This window comes from Eubalaena glacialis, chromosome X, assembly GCF_028564815.1.
Source record: "Eubalaena glacialis isolate mEubGla1 chromosome X, mEubGla1.1.hap2.+ XY, whole genome shotgun sequence".
Taxonomy (NCBI): Eukaryota; Metazoa; Chordata; class Mammalia; order Artiodactyla; family Balaenidae; genus Eubalaena; species Eubalaena glacialis.
The window spans coordinates 100,078,553-100,104,920 of NC_083736.1; the positions used below are offsets into that span (position 1 = coordinate 100,078,553).

At 41.3% G+C, this 26,368-nt stretch overlaps 1 protein-coding gene across 3 annotated transcripts in view; it reads right to left on the minus strand.

Moving 5' to 3' along the window:
• The window catches only part of COL4A6 (collagen type IV alpha 6 chain), a 292,060-nt gene that overhangs the window by 157,511 nt on the left and 108,181 nt on the right, over window positions 1-26,368 (minus strand). For all 3 annotated transcript variants that reach the window (XM_061179436.1, XM_061179435.1, XM_061179437.1), the window contains exon 3: window positions 11,259-11,342. In XM_061179436.1, coding sequence (XP_061035419.1) covers window positions 11,259-11,342 — 84 coding nt within the window. The remainder of the gene's footprint in view (window positions 1-11,258; window positions 11,343-26,368) is intronic.

Sequence of the window (26,368 nt, forward strand, 5' to 3'; positions counted from 1 at the left end):
AAATGTTGCTCTATATGAACACGTGGGGCTTTTCTATGTGTGCTCAGTTAATCATTCTTCAACTGAATTGCAAAGGCTGTATTTAACCCCTGGCTCCCCTCCCTTCCTGAGCTTTGTGAAGTTTAAGGCTCTGTTCTTACAGCACGGGGGCCCTGTCTGGGGAGCCTGTTTAGACCTGTCTCTTCCTTTTGTTTGCTTTCTTTTTGTCTCTCTCTGGGGAAACCTGGCTCCTGAACCCTGGTTACCCCTCATTCCATTCAGGGCCTCACAGCCTGTTTCTCCACAGCTCCCTGCTTTGCTCAGAGCTTTACTGGCATTCCCGCAGCAACATGTGAAGGGGGCAGCAACCACTGATTGGTGTCAACCCCAAGAGGGAACCCAACCAAAGCAGTGGAATGCCAAGTTGCTCCAATTACTTGAACTAGAAAAGACATGTACAGGGCCAGAGACCATGGTTTCTTTGATATGGCTGATAACCAAACATATACATTAATCTTCCTGGGGTCTAAAGGAATGAACATTTTTTCCTCTGGGTTTTCAAAAATTAAGGAGTAAAACTAACCTTGTAAAAACTGTAAAAGCTGTCATAGCAAAGCCGAGTGCTTAGTTAAGTCCACAGAGCCTGCTAAGGTCCTAGCTGGTAATTCAGGATAAGGGAACCATTCTAAGGCATTCTGTAGATTTCTCCGCTGATCAAGCTTTAAGATCTGTCTTATATGAACCAGTGACTTCCTTCTTTCATGATTCCTCAAACCCTACCTTTCACTCATAACTCCCACAACAAAATGCATCAAGTCGGAAACAGATGCTCTTTCAGAACCCACTGAGGTGGCCTTTCTCACTGGGCATTGTAGTAACTGTAGGAGCTTTTAGCGTGCGATGGAGAGAAGCACCTTACTGTCCTCTCTGTAATCAAAATAAGGTCACTTCAGTGCTGCTGATTCCACTTGGTTTTGGGATGAGTTTTCCTCAGTTGGCATCAGTAGAGACTAACCAATGGGGATACTGGTTTCCAAGGAGTTAGAGGAATGTGGTGGAAAGGAACTAGTACCATCGTTCAGTTAATAAAAAACAAAAAGGTGATACCTTCAATGAAGATGAGCCCTCATCATCAAATCACTGTTTGAAGGTGTATGCATCTCTGCGTGTGTTCAAGGTTGGAGAGAATCATTTAAAGAAAGATAGGATCTCAGCAGCAGAAAATGCAAAGTTTCCATTCTGTTGTGCTAGGGGATTTTGGACATGCCACTTAACCTCTAAAAATAGAGAGCATTCTATCCGCCTATCATGTCTCTCACTCTAATCCACTCTGTACAGCCCCCATCAAATTAATCTTCCTAAAGAAACATTTTTGTCATAATATTAAAAAAAATAGTTTGTTTAATCACTCCAGTCTATACCAATACCTCCTTTTGAGGACTTGTGCTCTGGCACTCAGACTTTCAATCAGATGATGCAGTGCTGTGTAGTTAAGGGCTGCTGCTGGCTGCGGTGTGTGTGTGTTTGTGTGTGTGTGTATGTGTGTAGTCTCCCTAACTCTGGTGCTTGTGATATGTCTGCATTCTCCAGAGTGCCTGCACCACCCCCCCAGAGTGTTTCCTTAAATGTCTGTGTAGTGGGCTTGAACCTGATGCAACACAATGAGAAAAACAAAATGCAGAGCATAGTCCTAGGACCTCTACCTCTATAAGTAAAGGTGGTCATTAAATAATTGGCCATTTGCCTTATGTGTTAAAATAAAAGCTCTTTTGAAAAGATGACAGTGAGGTAAATTTCTGCAAACAAAGCAATGCACATTTCTTCCCCATCGACTTCTATAGCTTAAGAGAGATGCCATGCAATTAATTTTGTTAAACATTCTTGGAAGACTTCCATTAATGCAAGTCTTCTCAGAACAGACACCATATTATTTCCTTGACATATATTTGGTAGTTTCATCTATACACATTTCTAACTCCATTGCAGAGAACTTCCATACAGCGAGTGGCCTACATAAAGGGACAGATCTGTATCAGAGCTGTAAAAACTGATGTGACACCTCACAAAACTTGTAATCACAGATGAAAACCAGGCTTTCCTTATGCATGGATTTCAGTTCTTGTGACTTTTAAAAGACAGGGATATTAGGAAAACATTTTAAAACCCAGACAAGGATATAAACAGATGCTATACACATGGTCAGGGGTTACTTCTCACTGGGGAAGGGAAAGGACGATTGATTTGTTGATATCTGGTCTACATCTTCTTGGCATCTTCTTCTCCACTACAAGTATTCCTCCATTCACAACAATCTAACCAAGATGAGCTCAGCTGATTATGGCCATGAAATTAAGAGGCCATTTGACATGGTGGAAAGAACACTGAGCAGGGGGCTAGAATACTTGGTTCAAATCTCAGCTACGCCACTCGCAAGGGACCTTGGGAAAGTCTCTTAACCTCTCTGAAATGCCTTCTTCTAAAAGTCTTCACATTTAAAGAGAGGGAAAGAGCATTCACACGCATGGTTTATAAACCATGATATGCCACTTGGGGCTTGGATCCAACCTCCCAGGCTTGAGATTTTATGATTTTTAAATTTCTTTGCTGTCTCACTTCTGCCAGCTCCTGAGAAGCCCATTGCTTTATCTAATATAAAGTTGTCAAGGTGAGGCTCTAAAGTTGGTGCCATGGCTGTTCGAAAGGGAAAGAACAAGAGATTTGGGGACAATTATTTTTTTCTTATTCAAGTTCTTTTGCCTCTGCTCGTGGGTCCCATCTATGTTAAGTATGGTCTAGGCCGGCGGTCTCCAAGTCTTTCTGATTGCACACCCTTTTCAGTTAAAAACAATTAGAGCATGCTTTATATATATACACACTATATCATTAATGATTATATAAATTATATACATGTCCTACTCTGCATATATATGTACCTACACATATATTATGAAATGCACACAATAAATAGAAAATGTAAAAGGATGAGCTAAAGCTGAAATAAATAGCATGTCAAATGTCTTGTTCATTGTGATGGCTTCATTGTATTATTAGCTAGTATTTCAAGGCACCATATACACTTAGGGAAAGATCTTTCATTACTGAGAATGGGTATAAATCCATATTTCATTTAGTCTTCTTGATTATTCTTGCATTACTTTTTTGCTGACTTCTTGTCAGGTATGATTAGGTTGCTGTGCTTTTTACCTCACAATGAGGCTGATGGAAAAACTCATTCAAGGAGTAAGAGAAGTGTGAGCGCTGCCATTTTCATGTGCTTACATTATTGGTATTATCTTCAATACATGGTTTATTTGCGGGAATCTTCTTAAGCCAGTTGTCCATTTTGTGAGGGTTAATGTAGTTAGATAATATAATCCGTAAATCCGTTTAACTGGGCCCAAGGAGATAGCAGTATCTCTGGTATACATAGAGGAAAACAAAAAAGTAAGGGCTCCAGGGTCAACCCTTCCACCTGTGGGCTCCCATTCTTCCCTCAGAATACCTTACAAAGCATATGCAACAGAGGGTGCCAGTGACAATATGTGTATTACATATTTGAAAGGCTTAATAGTAGTGCTAATAATAGCTAATATTTAGATAGCACTTGGTGTACTACACACTGTTTGAAGCACTTTACATAAATTAAATTGTTTTAATCCAAATCTTAATTTCTTTCTAGATGTTTTCAATTTAAATGGAAATAGAAGTCGTAATATTTTCTTTCACACTGATTCTACAATGGGCTGATCTGCATGTGCCAACCTCCCCCTCCCCACAAACCCACCAGTTTTGGAGACCACTGATCCAGGCTTTGAGATTTAGAATCTCTGGAGAAGTGCAATGCTTCTGTAAGTACATCTCAGCCACTCTTTCCGATCTCCTGCTGCTATAATTTCACACCTGCTCATAGAGGACGAAAAATAGGCACTGGTGACACAGGAAGCCCTCCCAGGCAACTGAAAGCAGAGGGCAGTAACTGGGTGAGGAAAATGAGAATGAGGGATGGAGAGCTAGAAATGCTAGAGCCGGAGGGAGGGAAGCCGGGAAGGAGAAAGAAGGAAGTTAGAGACCAGAGAAGAACAAGGAGAGGAGAGGAGAGGAGTATACATCTGTGGAGGAAAGATGAAGGCAGATCCTGGGAGGAGAGACTACGTCACACGTTAGCAGGCAAGATGCTCACCCATGTCTTGATATCCAATGTCTCTGACATATGGACGAGCAGGGCAGGACAAGGAAACTGAGCAGTCTCTAAAGATTTGTACACACGACTCCTCCCCAGAGGAGAGGCCTATGCAATTTATTCAAGCAATGCAAAGATGGGGCCATGCTTAACCTAAAGAGTATGTCTCTAAAGCTAGAACTGCAGGCAGGCCAGGCAGGGAAGGTATTTGGGGGGTGTGTGTGGTGAGTCGACATCCCGGTGACTCTCTTCAAATCACACCAGCCAGATGGCCAAGGAGGAGAGCAGGGCACATTCCTGCAGGGGTGCAACTTCAGCTGTTAGGCGCTTCCAGCATCGGCAGTAAAAAGCCACAGCAAGTGATTTACGTCTGAGGCAGCTGCCAAGACACCACTCCAGAGGGTAGAACACTGTCAAAAATGGCCCTCCGTATCTCACTGCTGCACTAGAAAGCACGATAAGACACTTTAGGGGCAAGGAACTGTCATGGTACAGTAACACGGGGTCTGACTTCGATCATCAGAGCTGGTGGGTGGTGGGTTCTTTGAGATCACCCTGCCCAAACCCCTCACTCTTTTGACTGGTAAACTGGGACCCTGAGAGGGGAAAGCACCAGCCCAATGTCATCCAGTTGGCAAAGCTCAGGCATGGCACTGAGGTCTCTGGGTATCTAAAGCAGTGCTCTTGACTCCACAGCTGTGTATTAATCTCCTCCTCCAGCCCCTTGGCTTCTCTTTAACAGAAGCCTCCCTCACTAGTACAGATAATATATTCCATAAATCCCACACTGTCCCAATATGATCAAAGAGAGGATTAAGATAACCACAAACATCTGCTGGGCTACGATTGCATCTTGACTCAGGGCAGAGACACTAACTTTTAACATTACCATCAATTATCCATGACCCAAACAACTATATTTAAAATACACAGAGCTCTTTGATTTTTTTACTTCCCTCCCCTGCTGTCACCCAGTGGCTACTTCCCTGTGCAAACACTTTTCCTCTCCCCCCACAAGGAAGAGGAACAAGGGAAACTCAAGACCATCAACTTTGCGTAAGGTTAAGAGGCTTTAAGCAAAAGGTTTGGTGGAGAGGAGGGTGAAATCAATGTCGAAAAGAAAGTTTGTGATTATCTTTCACTCACGATTATTCATGAATGTCCTCACCTTGGAAAAAGCACGAATTGCTGGTAGTAAAACAACAGCATTTTGCCAAGTCCCTTGCCTTGGTAGGCATAGAGTAAGAAGCAATCAGGCAAAAGAAGCTTTCAAGGTCAAAAACCCAGAGGAGTTAGGTAGAGCAAGATCCCAAAGCAAGCTATGGGAACCAGAGTGTGGGAAAGAGCTGGGATCCTTACAGCTAACAAGATCTAAAAAAGATATGGAAATGACTGCCCTGGCTTTTTGCCTTCTTTTAGCAGAATGGATTCCTCCCTAGACAAGAGACTCTCATCTACTTCACAGCAACCTAAGAGCTAATCCAGGAGAGCGGGGCTGCAACCATACCCAACCAAATTGGTTGGTTGGTTGGTTGGTCAGTCCTTCATGAAACAATCTGTACTGCCTACTGCCCCTGCAGAGTCTAAGGAGACCAAATCTCTGCCCTTTAGGAGTTCATAAGATAGTGGAGATCAGACAAGTCATTAGATTGTTGTAGTTCAGCATGAGAACGATGAGAAGAGTAGATAACCTTCTATCATGGAAAGCTTCTGAGGAGGTGAAATCTGTGTTCAGTTTTAAAGGATGGGTAAAGAGAAGCAAGTCAGCAGAAAAAGGGTAGAGCCAGTGGAAGTACATATAAAGTGGAAGTACATGTAAAGGGAGTAGCAGGTATAAAACCTGGAATGTATTAAATAACATAGCAGGTTCTGTGAACTATAAATAGTTCGGTTTATGTGTAGGGTTTTGTTTTGTTTCTTTTTCTGAAGAGGGAGGCCCCTAGTGATGAGAGATAATGTTGGAGAGGTAGTCAAGGGCCCTGTCATGGAGGACTTTGTAAGCCTGCTAGAGTTTTAAGATTTTATTGTGAGATCTATGGGGAGCCATTGAGAGATTTTAAGCAAGAGTTTTGTGATCATATTTATGTTTTGGAAAGATGATGACAGCAGAGTGGCAAATGGATGGTAAATAGTGGGACTGGGGGTTGGGAGACCAGTCTGGAGACTATTATGGCAATTCAGGTAAGAAATTATTCAGGCCTGGGTTGGAGAAAAATAGGTATGGAGAAAAGTGGATGGATTTGAGCTCAATTTAAGAAGATAAATAGATGGGATCTGATGATGAATTGGAGGTGGAGAAAAGAAAGAGAAGACAAGAATGACTCCTGGGTTCCTGGCTTGAGCAATGGAGTGCTTGGTGGGGCTGAGATGGGGAAGACATAAGGTAGGACTTAGGAAGGAACGTGTCTGGTGGGAGTTGCTGGTTGAATTCTGTGCGATACATGTTTGTGGTGCCAGTGAAACTCCAAGCAGAGATATCCAGCAAGAAACTGATAATGCTGATCCGAAGCTACGGAGAAAGGTCTGAACTAGAGATAGAGACTGAATATCTATCATTGTACGGGTGGTAGCTGAGATCTCTGGAATATATGAAACCACCCTGGGAGAGGCCTACAGTGAGAAGAGAAGTAGGATGAGGACAGAACGCTGGGGAGTCCCAATCAGAATAGGAAAGAACCAGGAGAGAAGAGCGCGATGAAATCCAAGGGAACCGAGAGTTGCAGGAAAGAAGGGGGTGTCTCGGGCAGCAAAGTCAAAGAAGATAAGAATGAAAAATGTCCATTGTTTTTGGCAACAGGCAGGTGAGTGGTGCCCAGCGTTAGCAGTGAGGCCAGCCTGCAGAGGGGCAAGACGCCTGATCGCAGGCAGCTGGAGCAAGGCCCGGCCACCCAAGGAGCTCATGCGCATTATGTGCTTTCCGCTTTGGAACTGTAGAGGCTAAGGACGCTGGCTGGTCAGGGCACCCAGAGAGAAGGGAAGGATGTTTTACCGGAATTGCCTAATTCAGGAGAAAATGGAACAACCTCTGGGTACTCTCGGTAGCCATGGCGCCAGTCAGCTGACACAGGGAATGCCAGCTGTTTGCAGGAGGAGAGTAAATTGAAGGGGCTGGTGGTGAATGCATCTGGGCTCTGGAATTCATGGGAAACACACTTTGTGACAGAGAAGCAGCAGGATGCAGGCAGGAGATAAGGAATCAAGAAACCTGGGCTGTTTCTCGTGAAACTCAGGCTAGTGTCATAAACTCTCTAGCTAGGACATAGCTTCCACAGCCATAAAACAGGGGCCAACAGCCCTTACCTAGGGGGGGAATCCAAACATCCCCTGTGGTTTGGGATTCTCTGTGATAATGCACCCTTAGATGGCATGGATAATTAGGAGCTCTCAATGCTTTATGTAAACACCAGAACACTTAAAACAGGGAAAACTCTGAAATGCTATTAAGGAATAGTAGACTCAGAACAAAACAAACAGTCCCGCCTGCTCCTAACTCAGACAAACACACGCCGGTAATGCAGAGACAGCTTTCAAATCCAGTAGGGAAAAGAGGGCAAGGGATGGAAATGTCAACCTACAACGATTTGATCAATCCAATGGCAGAAGAAAAAAAAAAATACCAGGGAAGAGAACAACTCAAAAGAATGGTTTTTCCAGATAATAACACTTACCCCCAAGAAAGAAAGCTTGAAGTCAAACATTAAATCCAAATTTAAATGTCCAGGGGAGGGGGAGAAACACCTTTATTTAACATTACTAGGCATGTCATTTTTTAAAGTTGCCATTCTCCTAAAGTAGGCTAAATAAGGTTTAGCCACTGACAGGCTAGTGACCTTGGGCAAATCACTTATCAGTTTATTTGCTGCATACAGATAATGATACAGACCCTGGGAAAAGATGCTTTGGAAAGCACAAAGCAGTGCAGCAACGCTAGGCTAGGGCTTTTTACCAGGCATGGCATGCCTTCCAGAAATCAGTTTGAGATGGCTTAAGCCAAAAAGGGTTGGATCACAGTCGTGCAGGAGTGCTAGGTGTTGTGTAAATGTCTTAGTCAGTTCAAGAGGCCTTTGGCAAAGGAAAAATACACACTGCCCAGCAAGCTATGTGCTTGATGTCTCCCCAAGGCAGGAGGCAGGCCCTGCAAAGGGCTGCAGCATATCTCAGGGGTGAACCAACGTTCCGTTCCCCTCCCAGCTCGCAGAGCTGGAGAGGAACAGCTTGAAATCCAAAAGGGGCCCTCTTCTCAGCTAAGGAAAACAGTCTCAAATCTTTCTGACATCTGCACAAAAGGGGTACTGAGGGGCTGCCCTGCAGGGTCAACAGTGCTGGGTCCAGTTTAAACAATCCTGCTTGGCCCTGGGAACGCGGGAGGGTAGGGAAGATGAGTAAAAAGGGCCTGGCTGCGTGGGCAGCTTCAAGCATCCGTGTGCACAGGATCGGCCCCACGTGCACTGGCCTCCTGATCTACTTGGGAAATAGGACATTCCTGCCCTTGACTCATGAAATACAGCTTGGTCTGGTTCACTAACCTTGACAAGCGTTCCCAGAAACTTCAGGCTTCACAAATAAAGTTTTAGGAGCATATTTGACTGTGTGGACACCGAGTCTTTTAAATATTGACGAAAAAAATCTGTGCGGTGATATTCTATTTTTCTCCATCCCACGCCCCTTCAACCACTCATATTTTCAAAGGAGAAGCCAGATTAGGGCTCCAGATGTTTGGAATCCAAATGAGAGCTCCTCACAGAGGAAATCTACCGCCTTCTATCTTCAAAGATCAAAATCTCAGCCAGGGGTGAAACAACGAGGTCATCGTAGGCATGTTTGCCTGGTGTAGGACTGACCTCTGTTCAGAATATATAAGAATTTCTAGTTTTAAAGGCTCCCCAGCCCCACAGACAGTTCAGAGTTGTTTCTCAGTTCCCTGGTTGCAGGGTCTAACCAACTTCCTGCCCCTCACGCTCCACCAGGAAATGCCCTTTTGTGTCAAACTTCAAATCTCATCTGCTTCCACTTGGGCCATTTTTACTTGCTGTATCTTTGCAGGGGTAAAGTAAATCAATAAGAATCGCCCCTTAGGAAAGTGGGGAGAGGATATGTCCAGGAAATTCACGGAGGAAATACAAACCTGCAATGAATATGTGAAAAGATGCTTAAACTTACATGTAGTCTGGGAATTGAGATGATTTTCACCCATATTAACAAAAATATCAAGTGATGGCAAGGGTATAGAAACATGGGCACTCTTGTACAACAATACTGATGTAAATAAATTCGAATAAATACTCTGTGGGGTAATTGATCATTGGCTTTTAGAATTAAAAATGCCCATTACCCTTACATCTGGTAATTCGGATCCTTAGTATCTACACTAGAAATGAGTACAAGGAGGACTGTTCAAGGATTTCTACTGTAGCACTTCCATTTTTTAAAATAGCAAAAATTTGGAAACAACCTATGTGTTCATCAAAAGGGAAATGGCTAGATTAAACTTTGGGGTAGAGGAAAAGATCTTAAGGACATATTATGTGACCAAACAAACAAACCAAAAAAGGCATAGAATATATACTTATGATTATAGTTTGGGAAAAAAAAACAGAAAATGAAACTACTGTTATACATATTCGTACATATCTTTGATCATGCACAGAAAAAGACCAGAAAGACAATAGTGGGACCGAGAGAACATCAAGGGAGACTTTTGCATTGTCTGTGTTGCTTGCTGTAGTTTAAGAACATATTCATATATTTGTTGTAGAATTATTTTTTTCCAAAGTGTTTCCTAGATATAGATCAGAGGAAGAACGTGGGCCTCGGTGGCTATAGTGAACACGACTTCCCTGGGAGACAGCAGTGGGTAAAGTAAACAGGCGAGAAATCAAAAGACCCAGGTAATAGCCTGAATCTGTCATCAATTTGCTGTGTGACCCGGGAAGTCATTTTCCTTCTCAGAGACTGTTTCCTCTACCATCTGTGGATAAGATGAGAAGCTCATGAAGATACCTTCCCTTTCTAATATTTTATGATTCCCTAAGTCTGTGCCTTTAATGTACAATATGTCTGGTCCCTTTTGATGAAGAGATGGCTTTTTATACTTTTCCTTCAAATTCTGGCATAGTTTGACATTTCACTGTACTGCAAATGGAAGATAATGAAAGAGGAGGTGGAGAGGTCACTCTGTTCCCTGTTCGGCTATGTTTTTAAGTGTTTGGTTGACCTATTTATGCTACCTTCCTTTGACAATGTAAGCTCTTAGGCTTGTTTGAATGTGATGAGAGTGCAAATACAATGCTGCAAGTCGGAAGATCTCAATTCTACAGTGTGGCCATAAATTTTGAAGATGTAGATTGGATTTTATTTTTTTTATGGATTGATCCCCCTTGAATACTTTTGCTGAGTTATACTAAAGATGCAGGTTTCTTCAGTGCAAATCAAAAATACAAATCATCTGGGGCAACACATCACATATGCATATACGAGGATTGATAGAAATGCTGTATCAAGGCACTGTGTTCATTGCAATTTGCACAATTTGAACTGGGCATGGCTATTAAAGGACAATACATTGAATAAATCACTTAATGTTTTGAAACATGTCCTATGCTTTAATGTAATATCTATAAATCATTCTTTATGTATAGTCACCTATATTTCTGGACTTTATGGCTACCCTGTACCCTTGATTTTGGATGAAGCACATCCCTAGTCTGTAGATAACGATTGGACCACTTGTCCCCCAGAGTGGTAGGGAAGAGCCTACCTATAAATGACCTATGAAAATTTACGTGCGTCTACAAACATATCATAATCTGGTTCTGCACAACTTAATTGCCTTTTGGAAATACCCCAGATGAAACCTTGAGGAAACTTTGGTATCGAGTCAATGAAAGAAACCTCTTCCCGGTCCGTCAGAGACTTTGACTAATCTAGTTCTGCCTATCATTAGTCAGCAAAGCTCCTTCCAGCTGGTCTTCATCACTTCGCTTGTTCCATGAGGTCATAAGAGTAAATTCTAAGCAGTTTAATTCTAAAGAAAACACACACACTTCAGATATCGGCTCCTGTGACTACCTGTCTTTCAACAATGAAGGAAGCAACTTACTCGGGCTCCTTTCTCAGGAGAGCATTTACAGCCCCCAATGCAGTCTTGGCCTCCACATGGCTTTCCATAGGGCTTCTTCTCTCCCTATTAAAAACAAGAAAAAAAGAAAAAAGTTAGTGAACCATGTGAAGCAAGAGGCAATGCTGCCCAGGGAGCATACCCCTTAGCCACACTCCTCCTAACCAAATAAATCAGAGCGGCTTAATCATCTCACTTGGCGGTGTCATGAGTCACATGAAATAAAAAGTCATCTTAAGCTAGCACCCTTTTAGGTCAGGTCTGTACTTCACTATATAGCCAGTTTGGTAGCTGGTTGGGGAACTGTGACTTAAATCTCCCCACATAGGTAGAAATTCCAGCCACAAAATACAAGAGCATTTCTTTACATGGGGCTGGAAATAGGCTCTAGCTGTATCCCTGAGCCCCGCTGGACTTATATATTTGCCCTCATTGAGAAAGCAGCAGCTGTAGCAGAGAACTTGAGAGAAATTCAAGTGCCAGAAATGTAATGATAGATGAAAATAGTCACCCTGTACTCTGCCCTCAGAATTGTTCTCCTCAGGTCCCACTTTCAGCACAGCATTCAAACCCCTGTGCCCAGTTAGTCAGATCCAAGTTTCTCAGGTGGTACTGTACACTATTCCTTTAACTCTCCAATCCAACTTCCTTTTCCCTTCTCTGCTTTTTTTTTGGGGGGGGGGCCGCGCTGCGTGGCCTGCAGGATCCTAGTTCCCCAACCAGGGAACGAACCAGGGCCCCGGGCAATGAAAGCGCCGAATCTTAATCACTGGACTGCCAGGGAGCTCCCACCTTCTCTGTTTTATGATGATGATTATAACAAGCTGAATTTCTCCAAGGCCCCCCGCATGACCTGACATGTGCTGACCCTCTCCAACCTGTTCTCCTCACTCTCTCCCTGGCCCACTCTGCTTCAATCACACTGGTATTCATTCTATTCTTTAAAAACTTAAACCTGTTCCTGCCTCAGGGCCTTTGCCCCAGCTGTTACTTCTGCCTGGAATGCTCTTCCCCTAGATGTTTCTGATCGCTGGCCTCTTTTTATCACCCAAGTCTCAGTTCAATTGTCTATTCTCAGAGAGGCCTTTCCTGACCACTCAACCTAAAGTGGCCCCCAGTTACTTCCAATCATATCACTGTTACCTTTTCAACATTAAACATTCTGTCTCCGCCCATTAGAATGTAAGCTCCATGTTAGTAGGGACCTTATCTGTGCTGTCCAACACTGCATCCCCAATGTCTAAAACAGTAGATGGCATGTGAAAAACGCTTGATGACCTCACAGAGCTGGGATTTGCACACAGGTCTAACTCCAAAGCCTTGACCTTAACCCTTATGCCTTTTAGTGTTTCCTAAGTCTTCTGTCTCAATGCAGACTCAAAAATGAGGAAACTGCCATTCTGACCCTACCCACCTTGGAAAAAAAGCAACACATAAATTCTAACTATTATCTGTAATAAGAACTTTATCTCTGGGATGGATTTAGTATCATCCAACTTTTTTGCTTAATGTTGGCTGTTTTGTTCAAAAGAGAAAGGCATATTTATGAGCCAGCCTCACACTTAATCATTCTTGTCTCTTTGTACTGTGAACCTTTTCCTAACTCCCAGGGAGCACTGTGAATTTCTCAGATGGTCTCTTATCTCTTTAGACATTCCCACAACCCTTTATCACCACAACACCTCGGTAATAAGGTAGTGATGGCAGAGCTATGACAAAATATTGCTATTTTAGATTCCAAACACCTTCCTGATATGAAAGATATTTTATCTCTCTTATATGCCTTTGACATGGTAAGTGCTTTTGTACACTTTCCAGTTTGCCCTCCACTTTATGGTATACAGGACAGGCAAGTTTTCATAAGGGTGAGATCAAGAGGTGCTGTGGAAGGTGAAAGCTGGGGGCTGGAATGGAATAGAGAACAGGGAGACAGAGCAGCATTGAATTTAATCCTCACCAATGCTGTGCCCCCTTTGTCTAATGTTGAGTGCTATATCTCAGGATAATGGATAATTTCTATTTGCTTTTCCATATAGTTCTGTATTTTCCAAGCAGTCTTCAATGAACACGTATAATTAGTAAGAAGAAAAAAACCAGTCTGTTTCCAGATGATAAATTCATCACCTTCAAGGGAGAGGACTCAACAGGCATTGCCAAAGTGGTATCTGTTTGGAGCTATGGCCTAATTCGAAACAGTGCCCTTTAGGTGTCCCATAAAATTTGTCCATCATGGACCAAAAGTTTCCAGATCTCTAGCGTGGAGCAAGGAGGCTGGAGGCAGGGAGCTGGATAAGACAGGGGGAAAAATCCCAACAACAGGAGCTGAACAAAAATATAAGGAGCACAAGCTGAGGTTTCTTGGGAACTTGGCATAACAAGGAGGCAAAGACACCCAGCTAACAGACAGGAAGCCATCACTGTCTTCTGTCACTGAGGAAAGTAACCAGAGAAGCCCCACTGGCCACAAGGCAATTTCCTGTAATGCTGGCCCTGGCAGTTCCCCCAGAAGTCTTCAGTTACACTGGGCGGGGGGATGGGGGGAGGGCAGGGATAAAAGGAGTGGCTTCCAGGGAACATGGCAAGACCAAGGACAGAGGAAGTCTCTGCCCTATCCTGGCTTGTCTGGGGACACGCCAACCGTTGCTAAACCAGGCCATATCACTGGTGTCATTCCCACCCTGGAATGCTTTCTCCCTTCCATGTATATGTATGCAGTGCATATCCAGTGGTTAGGACTCTGTGCTTCCACTGCAGGGGGCCTGGGTTCGATCCGGGGAACTAAGATCCCGCAAGCCCCGTAGTGCGGCCAAAAAAAAAAAAAGCACTTATTATGCCACAATTGTATTGCAAAGAAAAAACAAAAGTCGTTCATAATTATTGTTTCATAATGAAACAATATGTATTTTAATATGTAAATGCTCATACATGGCTCTATTAGAAGATGTAGGGACTTCGCTGGTGGCGCAGCGGTTAAGAATCCGCCTGCCAATGCAGGGGACACGGGTTGGAGCCCTGGTCCGGGAAGATCCCATATGCCGTGGAGCAACTAAGCCCGTGTGCCGCAACTACTGAGCCTGTGCTCTAGAGCCCGCGAGCCACAACTACTGAGCCCTCATGCCACAACTACTGAAGCCTGCGCACCTAGAGCCCGTGCTCCACAACAAGAGAAGCCACCGCAAAGAGAAGCCTGCCTACCGCAAGGAAGAGTAGCCCCTGCTCACAACAACTAGAGAACGCCCAAGTGCAGCAACGAAGACCCAACACAGCCAAAAATAAATAAAGTAAATACGCTGATTAATTTTAAAAAAATGAAGATGTAATGAAGTCATCAGAGGCTAGCAGCTTGATGCAGAATCACCAGGAATGCTACAGTCTGCTGAAGCAGAATGATTCTGGAATGTGGTATTGCTGACTCAAGTACCACAGATGGAGTTGCTATTAGTGCAGTGATTCTCTGAAATGGTGAATAACTCATGGTAAAGCTCTGTTTTAACAGTGTCAGATTTCTTCAAAACACCTTTCACACCAAATCTCATTTGGTTTTCTACCACAAATCTGACATAGGTGTTTTAGAGGTACAGGTATATGTAGCGACATACACACATACACAATATTACAATGCTTTCTTTATATCTTCACCTATCCCCCTAGACAGTAAGTTCCTCTGAGGTGATGTTGGTTTGTTCACTATAAAGCAAATCAGTTTAAACCCTCTAAGCCTCAATTTCCTCAACTATAAAATAGGGATAATAATATTTGAGTTCATTGGGTTTTGGGAGGTTAAAGATAATGCCCCTAGCAAAGTGCTTGGCACATATAGTATGCTCAGTATATGTTAGCTGGTATTATTTATAACTATAGCATCTAGTACCGTGCCTACCTACTAGGTGATCACTGGATGACTGATTTGCATTTTAAAGGTGAGGAAATGAAGCCTCAGCTGTTAGTGACTTCCTCACCATAGGAAGTTAAGTATCAGACTTGGGATAAGAAACCAGCTATCCTCACTCTCTGCCTTGTTTTTTTTTTCCCACTGAACCCACTGCCACCAATTCCAGGAATCAGCTTGAAATTGGGAAGTCAGGAAAAGAAAGATGAGTGTTGGGAGGTGACTTTTTATTCTTTTGCCTTTTTTATCAAGATGGGTTTACTGACTTTACCATAACTTGCATTGTTTGTACACTTACCATAACTTGCATTGTTTGTACACTTTCTAAACAAACTTCCTATCGATATAATTCTCACAACTACTTTTGAAACAAGGAAAATTTATATATAAATTTTCCAGGTTAAAAAAAAATTTAAACGTGAGTCTCAGAGTTGGTATTACTTGGCAGTTAAGTGACAAAGTGCAGACTCAAAGCCAGGGCCTTTCTTTTCAGTGCACAGGTAAACTTCTAAAAAGAAAAATAATACAAGATGCTGAGGTGCCCTTTTACAATCTTCATTCCCTGCTGGTTGCCTCAGGGTCCAAAAACCGAGAGAGGCCTCTTTGGCTGGATCAGAACAAGTCCTGGGGCCACATTCATAAAAATGGGTACCACTCATGGAGCATCTGCTATGTGCCTGGCTAAGTACTTCACTTTTGCTATATCACAGAACTGTCCCAACTGCACTGTGTGGTAGGCACTATTACCACCATCATTTCACAGATGAGAAAACTGAGGCTTGAAGGGGCTTACTAGTTTGCCTACTCAAGGTCATACAGCTAGGGAGTGGCACAAATTCAAACCCAAGTTTGACTCAAAATCTTAGTGCCCTTCCATTAAGCCTGGCCCCCTGTAGCATCATCCTAGGTTTCTGTACTTTGAGATAATAATACAGAGAGTCTGGCTTTACTTTGAGCAATTCCAAAACAAAACCTATTCATTGAAATTTAAACACACACACACACACACACACACACACACTAAACCGACCTTAGTCTTCTCCCATGTTTAATGTGCATTTGCCTTTTAAGAACAGTTCTCTATGAGTTTATGAATGAAAGGCTCTGGGAAGAGAAGAAATGGATCTGTAGGAGCTGGCTCCCTACCAGGTGAGACTTGTCACCCACACTTTATTTTAAGGATGAAGCTGACACCAGACATTGACGAGTAGTTCAGGAAGGCATTTCCCTCCGTCTGTCCAACTGTGGTCACACACATACACAAACGCAACAGATGGGCTCAGTGGGTGGGGAGAGGAACAAGCATTTTGGATTTCACTTGGAAAAGCCCTAGCCAGCCAGAATGAACCAGGGCCTGAGGGGGTGTACCGTCCAGCTAGACCTTAAAGTGAATTCACCAAGCAAATGTTTAAGACACACAAACAGAAAAACTAAATCTTGTCCATAATGCTCTTAGAACAGCATTTCTGAAGGATATATGAGAAAAATATGTGAGAAAGAGACTGGGAGAAAGTGAGGAATCTTTGAGCTTTAAAGCTGGAAGGGGCCTGAGGACCAGAGGTCACACAGTTCACATGTAGTTAGGGTAGCCAGTTTTAACAAATAAAAATCCAGGATGCTGAGTTAAATTTGAATTTCAGAAAAACAATAAGTATATCCCAATTAGCATATTTTCTTATAAGTATGTCCCAAATTAGCATAAATATGTTCCATGCAATATTTGGGACATACTTACACTAAAAATCTATTTGTTGTTTACCTGTAATTCAAATTTAACTGGGCATCCTATATTTTATCCGGAAATCCTACAAGTAGCATCATGACACACTTGTGTGACAAGTTCAGATGTGAGGAGTGTCGAAAGTAATTGTTAGTAATAACATTTTAAAGTACAAACTCTGCAACTTACTTTTAAACATATTAAGAGGGTATTCACGTTTCTTTCTGTAATTGAGTCACTCTTACTTATTTGCCTTCTAATATGGTTTCTAAAGCAGGAAGGAAAGGTACAGTTATCACTAACATTGGAAGGATTAGATTCACTCATTTACTCAACAAATGTGTATTGTGTGCCTGCTGTGTACGAGGCACTGTGCTAGGTGCTGGGGATAGGATGATAAAAAAAATTGAATATGACTTTTTCATGAAAGTTCATAGCAGTTTTATTCCTAATAATCCCAAAGTGAGAAGAGCCCAAACTTCCATCAATAGGTGAGTAGATAAACAAACTGTGGTATATTTGTACAATGGAATACTATTCATGAATTAAAAAAATGTACAAAGTATTGATACATGTAACTGCATGGATGAATCTCACAGATACTATGTTAAGTGAAAGAAGCCAGGCAAGTGCATATTCAGTATGAATCCACTTATACGAAGCTCTAGAATAGGCAAAGCGAATATATGATGATAGAAATCAGTGGTTACCTCTGCAGGGTTGTGAGAGTGAGGTTGACTGGGGGCATGAGTACTTCCTGGGATAATGGATATGTTCTATATCTTGTTTGGAGAGATGTTTATGAGTGTACACATTTGTCAAAACTCATGAAACTACACATTTATAATCAGCACATTTTATTGTCTGTAAAATATAATTTGATTAAAAAGTAAGCATAGTACTTGCCATCATGGAGCTGATATTCTCATATGGGATACAGATAAATACTTACACAAATATTTGAAGAATAATCATTGTGCAAAGTGTGATGGAGAAAAACAGGATACTCTGAAAGTTTACAATGTTCAAGTCATTAAGATATAAGCACTACTTCTTCATTCAACAAAGATTTACTGAGTGCCTACTCTGTGCCAGTCACTGGATTATGCCCTGGGAGTATCCTGTTAGACAAAATAGACTTGCTCCTTTGCTCTATGCTCTTGTAGAGGAGACAGATGTTGGAAGAGTAAATAATAATCTTTTAATTATAATTGTGCTATACGATACAAAGGAGACAAATGGAAGGATATGAGAACGTACAACAGGGACACTTGGCCTCCTTGATGGGATCAGAGAAGGTTTATTTAAGAAAGTGCAGTTAGAGGGACTTCCCTGGTGGTCCAGTGGTTAAGACTCCATGCTCTCAATGCAGGGGACACGGGTTCGATCCCTGGTCGGGGAAGATTCTCCATGCTGAACGGCGTGGCCAAAAAAACCCCAAAAAGTGCAGTTAAACTGACGTCTGAAGAATAGGAAGCATCAGCTAGGTCAAGGGATGGGAATGAGGCAGAGAATCTTCCAGACAGGGAAAAATCAATGCACATGCCCTATGGTGAGAAAGAACATGGCAGCTAGGAGAAGCTAAAGAAAGCCAGAGTGACTGAAACAGGAAAGTAAAGGGGAGAGTGACAGAAGATTTTGCTGTCTAGGCAGGCAAAGACTTGCTCATGCAGAGTCTTGTGGGCCATGTTAAGGAGGTTTGGTTTAATTGTCAGAGCAACAGGAAGTCACTGAATAATTTTAAGCAGAGAGTAACATGGTCAGATTGATATTTTAGAAAAAATTTTCTAGTGGCAGTATCGCTAGTGGACAGGAGCGGGTAATAGTGAGTTGGGAGACCAATTAAGAGACTGTTGGAGAGGGATTTCCCTGGTGGCGTAGTGGTTGAGAATCCGCCTGCCAATGCAGGGGACACGGGTTCGAGACCTGGTCTGGGAAGATCCCACATACCGTGGAGCAACTAAGTCCGTGCGCCACAACGACTGAGCCTGCGCTCCAGAGCCCGCGAGCCACAACTACTGAGCTCGTGTGCCACAACTACTGAAGCCCACGTGCCTAGAGCCTGAGCTCTGCAACAAGAGAAGCCACTGCAATGAGAACCCCGTGCACTGCAACGAAGAGTAGCCCCTGCTCGCCGCAACTAGAGAAAGCCTGCACGCAGCAATGAAGACCCAACGCAGCCAAAAATAAATAAATAAATAAATAAATTTATATATATATATATATATATATATATAAAAGAGAGACTATTGGAGAGAAGATGGTGGCCTGAACAAGGGTTATGGCGGTTGGATGGGGAGAAGTGAATGAACCTGAGACATATTTAAATAGAGGGGACACGACCAGAAAGGGACAAGACTAGAACAAGGCTTTCTCACACCAAGTCTACTTCACTGATTTGAGGACAACCTTCAATGCACACCTGCTATGTATTAAGTCACTGTGTTGGGCACAATGAAAGAAAGACAAATATTTAGGAAACTTTTATTACACTCAAGGAGCTTAAAGCCTAATGACAACTATGATCAAAAGAAGAAAGTGAGAAGTATTATTGGAAAAGGTAAAGAGATACTTTTCTAAAACTTAGATGTGATTATGTCCTGTCTTCTCTCAAAAACCCTTCATGACCCTCTCTTATCTGCAAACTTCTAAATCCAAGCATAACACTTAAGAGCCCCTTTAAATCAGGCTCAACCACCATTGCAGGCCAAACCATCACCTCCAATATTCTACTCATAGAGTTCTATTTATCAGCTATTCCATTTTCATGGAATGCTTTTCATATCCTATCCATTTCTCTGGAAATCCTAGTCACATCTTTTCTTTCTCTTTTTTGTAACAATTTTATTGAGATATAATTCATATACAATACATTCATTCACACATCCTTTCTTAAATTTTACCTTCCCTCTTTTCCAACAATAGCACTATTTATGTTTCATTATGGTATTCATTGCTCACTCTAACAGCTTCTCCTTTTGACTGCTTCAGAGAAATTGTGGTGACAGTTTCTAATAAAAATATACAAGATTATTTTGAGTGGCCAGGTGGATCCTCAGGTTCCTCAGCTGTGCAAAGCATGGTGGGACTGCATGTCCTACTTTCTGTGAGCCCATTCTTGCTACTAGACTTTAGGCATACAGTGTCATGGGCTTTAGTGGCCGGTCCCAGAGCCTTATGGCTTATTTATAATATGATGTCTTTAGGGAAATCATTCCGAGTTGAAAAAAATCCCTTAGGGTTTCTAGTTGGTAGCCTAAGTTAGGATGGAAGAGTCAATAAGTTCTCTAAGAGTTGAACCTACAGGAATAGGAAGGACTGGGATTCCAGGGCAGAGTATTCGACTTGCTGGAAATATCCTGACGGACTGTCTCATCTATTATTGAGTCCAAAGGATCAAGGACACTGCCATTTCTGTCTTTTGTACTTGGAAGAGAGAATTTAACCAATGCTCAGTTGAGACGGACAGTGAGTCCATGTGGAATTCACCAGCAGTAGCAACTATTAGAAGGATATAGAATGGGAAACAAATGCAGGTTGTTTCTATAATTTTTTAGCTGGATATTTAGCTCATGATATAGAGAGTCTCTAAGGCATACTGATATAGATGAGAGTATAGATGTTCTGCTTGCTCAGAAATGAGGAAAGAGGACATGGGGAGGAGGATCTAAACCAGGGAAATAGAACGGTTCATAGCAAATCCATCCCTCATGACTAGAAGGAAAATGAGAGGGAAACCCTCCCCAAATTACAAAACCCAGTAAATAGAACACTAGGATCTCTGTCTTCATTTGCCAAGAACTGCATGTTACTTTTACCTAATTTTATGGCTGTAATTTTAAGCTGTAAATCCTTTCAGAAGTTGTTTTTAATTTTGCGTGCAGGGTGAGCAAGACAAACCAACTTGTCACATATGCCTGCATTTCTAAAATTAGGAGAAACAGCCCTAATCCCTTCTCATATGCAGAAAATAGAAACTAGTCGAGTAGTCTACTTGGTTGGTGGGAACAGACTTTAAAAAAGAAACATGCCAAAAAAAATAAAATAAAATAAAAGCATGATATGTCGTAAGCAAAGTTAAACTCCAATTCAAACTTTTTGGCCTTAGCCAAAGCCCACGAGCAAAGGAGTGGGCCAGTATTTCTGTCTCTGATTCTGTTTCATGGCTTTGAAACTCATCTACTTTTTGTTTCCAGGCAAAGTGACATGCAAAACTCATTTCAGAAAGCCCATCTATAGCAAGGCCTCAGCTACACCTTTGGTAAGTCCTTTGCAATATACAATCTACCAAAGCTCACTGAGAAGAAATAGGTAATCTGAATAGTCCTATATTGATGTTAAAAATTGAATTTGTAGTTAAACCCTCCCCACAAAGAAAATTCCTAGGCCAGATAGCCTCCCTGGTGATTTCTACCAAACCTTTAAGGAATAAATAATACCATTCCTATGCAAACTCTGCCAGAAAATTGAAGATGAGGGACTACCTCCTAACTCATCCTATGAGTCAAGTATTACCATTACAGACTAATATCTTTTGGGAATATAGACACAAAAATTCTTAACAAAAATTAAGGAAATTGAATCCAACAGTATATAAAAATAATGGTACATTATGACCAAGTACAGTTTATCCTAGGAATGGTAGGTTGGTTTAACATTCAAAAGTCAATCAATATAATTCATCATATTAGTAGACCAAAAGGGAAAAATATGATTATCTCAATAGATGCAGAAATATAATTTGAACAAAACTCAACATCTATTCCTGATAAAAACCCAAAGCAAACTAGAAATGGAAGGGAATTTCTTCAGTCTGCTAAAGAGCATCTATGAACAAGCCTATAGGTAACATTATACCTAATGGTGAAAGCCTGAATGCTTTCTCCACTAAGATTGGGAGCAATGCAAATATGTCCACATTTACACTTCTGTTCAATATTGTGCTGGAGGTTCTAGCCAGTGTGATAAAGCATGGGTGAAAAAGGCATCCAGATTTGGAAGGAAGAAGTAAAACTGTCTTTATTCACAGATGACAATGTAAAAAATACTATGACATCTACGAAAGAAGCAACTAGAACTAAGTGAGTTTAGTAATGTTTAATGACACAAGTTCAATATACAAAAATCAATTGTATCTCTATATGTTAACAGCAAACAACTGAAAATTGAAATTAAAATATGATTATAATAACATCTAATATATGAGACATTTAGGAATAAACCTGACAAAATATTGGCTAAACCTGTACACTGAAAACTTAATTGCAGAGAAAATTAAAGAAGACCTAAGTAAATGGAAAGCCATTGTTAAGAAATTGATTTCTACCCAATTGATCATCATAGATTCAATGCCATTTTAAAATGCATACAGAAATACAGAGGACCTAGAATATCCAAAACAAGTTTGAAACAGAAAAACAAAACTTTAAGACTTCCAGGACTTGACTTTTGAAAGTATTATTATGAAGCTATAGCAATCAATACAGTGTGTTATTGGGACCAATGAAACAAAATAGAGAGTCCAGAAATAGACCCACACATATATGGCCAATTAATTTTCAACAAAATGGCAAAGGCAATTCAGTAAATAAAGGATAGACTTTAACAAATGGTACTGCAACAATTGGATATCCTATGCAAAAGAAAAGAAAGAAAGGAAGAAAGAAAGGAAGAAAGAAAAAGAAAGAAAGAAAGAAAGGAAGAAAGAAAGAAAGAAGAAAGGAAAGGACCTTGATCCGTACCTCACACCATATACAAACATTAACTTAAAATGGATTGCAGATCTAAATTTAAGCCCAAACTTTAAAATTTTCAGTAGAAACACAGGAGAAAATCTTTATGACAAAGATTTTAGGTTAGGCAAAGATTTCTTAGATACAACACCAAAAGCTTGATGTAAAGAAGAAAAAATTGAGAAATTGGACTTCATCCAAATTAAAAACTTCTACTTTTTGAAAGATATTCTTAAGAGAATGTAAAGACAAGCTCCAGACTGAGAGGAAATATTTGCAAATCACGTATCTCCTAAGGGACTATAATAGAGTCAATACCATAAATGAATATAAAAATAAATATGCTAAGTAAAAGAAGCCAGTAAGAAAGCATTTACATTCTTTATTTCCATTTACATAGAATTCTGGAAAATGAAAATTAATTTATAGTGACAGAAAGCAGATTTGTTATTGTCCAGGGACAGGGGGTGATGCAAAAGTGTGAGGGGAGGGATTACAAAGGGGCATGAGGAAACGCTTGGGGACGATGAATGTGTTCATTATCTTGATTGTGGGGTATGTTTTTATGGTTGTATACATATGTCTAAACTTAAAATGTACACTTTAAATATATGCAGTTTACTGTATGTCAATTATACCTCAGTAAAGCTGTTAAAAATACTATTAGGGTACTCAAAAGGACTCAAGAGCCAAACTGAGTACACTTCCACTGGCCAAGTAAGTGATGATCTGTATATCAATAATGATAACTGCAATGAATGAAATGCTTAAAATATTTAAAACTCCATGAGTTCATAATGGTACTCTCCTCCAGACCCCCAAACAAAAACCCCTCACTAGTCACCTTTGGAGGATGCTAGACAATTAAGTATTTTTTAAATTGGTAGGAGAAAAATGGGGGGGAGTGGTGGTGGAACCAAGCATTTATCCTGCCTTTACTAAATGAACTAAAACTCAGGGTAACCGTAAAAATCAGTGAAGGAATGTTTCCCCTAAAATAAAAGATGGAATTACAGAATCAACATTTGCAAGCCCCTATGAGGTAAAGGATTGAGGCAATGCATATCAACAACTGCTGACATCACAGAGAAACAAGCAGATATTGCAGACATTTTACAGCTCCTGATGGGAAAGATAAAATACGACCTGATGAAATATGATGAAACAGTCTTGGAGAGAGAGGAAGGGAGGGGGAGAAAGAGACAGAGAGGGAAGACAGAGATAGAGATAGAGGTAGAGATGAGAGAGAGGGAGGGAGGGAGAGAGAGAAAGAATCTGATCAAGTGTCTAGATCTAACTACAAATGCTTTACAATAATGCAAGAGCAAATGCAGGAAACAGCAACCAACAAATCAAAACCGTGGGCGACTGTTACAGGAAAAAGTGACTTAAGAGACTTACTACCTAATCATAATGTAGGGGCTTTATTTGGATACTCAAATGTAAGGAAGCAAAACAATGAGAAAATATGAACACTGACTGGCTATTTGATTATATTATGGAATTACTGTTCATTTTGTTTTTGGTGTGATAATGGGATTTTGGATGTTTTCATGACTTATTTTTAAGAGATACATAATGAAATACAGATGAAATGAAATGATCTCTGGAATTTGTTTCAATATAATTGAGAGTGAGGAGAAGTGGGGATAGATGAAACAAGATTGTCTGAATTGGTCAATTTGAAGCTGAGCACTTGGTACATGGGAGGAGTTTCACTGTACTATTCTATTTTGTATATGTTTGAAGTTTTCGATAAAAAAGGATTTTAGGAGAGGAATTTAGGTTTCTGAACTGGTGAATGGACGGATGAAGGTGAATGATTAGATGTGGGAGATGAAGGAGAAAGAGGAGTCAAAGGTGACTCCTTCCGCTTGAGCAACAGGGAGGATGGTGGTGCTATTTGCTGAGATGGGGAAGCATGGAATAGGACCAATATGTGTGTGTGTGTGTGTGTGTGTGTGTGTGTGTGTGTGTGTGTGTGTGTAGAGAATGAGTTCTGTTTTGGACACACTGAATTTAAGGTAACTGTGAAAGCCAGGGAGACATATCTAAGTAGTCAGATATATATGTACTTAGAGCTTGGAAAGATTTGGGCTGAAAGATATAATTGTGCAGGAATGACATTGTGCGTGGAGAGAAGAGGTCCTTGGGAAAAGGCCTGAGGAATACTCATTAAAGATCTGAGCAGAGAAAGCCGGGTCTAAAATTGTATGGATACAAAGCAGAATGGGACAAAGACTGCCTTTGGGGAGCTCACACTTTAGCCAGTGAGACACATTCACTTAAGTTCTATAAGCCTGGTACTGGCTCAGATACTGGGGAGAAGACAAACTTTTGAAAATATTCACATGCTACCTTGCATGGTTCTCCAAGTATTTTATGGACATTAATTAGTCTTCTCTCCCCCAAGGCTGTAAATGACTCCAGTGCAGGGAATAAGAGAAGAGCTTGCATTTTGGGGAATAAGTGGAATTCAGCACATTTTAAGGACATAGGTCTTCCCTAAAATACCAGGTCAGCCTTTCTGATGGGTGCTACATGCAAGTTAGGCACTGATAGAGCCTGAAAACTAAAGAGGCAGTCCTGAAAACCAGGAGGTGGGAGCCGGGGGACAGCTTACTGTCCCAGCCCATAGATGCACTGTTTAATTTGGCTCAAATCAAGTTGTCAGAGAGACAAATGCGCTGACCAGGAGCATCCATGTGCCTGCTTTTCACTGCACAGTGACATCAAGCAACTTCTCCATCCCTAACCTGGGCTCCAGAGATTAGGACAAGATTAGGGAAAAGCTCTGGCAACACTGAGGCTTCTTAGATCATCACCACTTTGTCATTACACACCATGTAGAAAGCCAAGATTCAATACATGTTTATCGAATTAATAAATTCAATCAATAGATTTAAACAATAGCCTAAAGAGAGAAGCAGAATCTATTTTTGCCTAGTGGCAAGCTTTCTCCTTCAGAATTAAGTATATTGTCCATTTACAGACAAAGTCTGAGTGCCATGAGCATTATTAGCAGGTGTAAAGGGCAGCAGGAAATACACCTGTGTACTCTTCTTGTGGCTTTATTTTCCTACCTTGTCCTACCTTTGTCAAGGTGCTTTGTCATATTTTGCCACATTGTACAAATCTCTTTGTACAGAGATCTCTTCTCTATATTCCCAGAGCCTAGTACTGGGCCTGGTATATTAGTAGGTGGCTGTATTAGTTAAGGTTCTCCAGAGAAACATAACTATGAGGATGTGTGTGTGTTGACTGTATGTATGCATGCATGTATGTACGTCTGAACATATGTCTGTACATATTTAAGGGAACTGGCTCATACAATGGGGACTGGCAAGTCTGAAATATGCAGGGCAGGCTGTCAGGGTGAAGACTCAGGGAAGAGTTGATGTTACAGTCTCAAGTCCAAAGGCAGTCTGGAGGCAGAATTTCTTCTTCCTTAGGAGATCTCAGTCTTTTCCTCTTAAGCCCTTCAACTGATTGGATGAGGCCCACCCACATTATGGAGGGTAGTATGCTTTATTCAAAGTTTATTGATTTGAATGTAATCATGTCTAAAAAATACCTTCATAGCAATATCTAGACTGGTGTTTGAGCAAACATCTGGGCACCATAGCCTAGCCAAGTTGACACATAAAATTAACCACCACAGTGGTTAATACATGTTTATAAAGTAGAACTGAAATCAGTGGACTGCCCACATTTGCATATCTACTTTTGAATATCAAGTAGCAAATGCAGT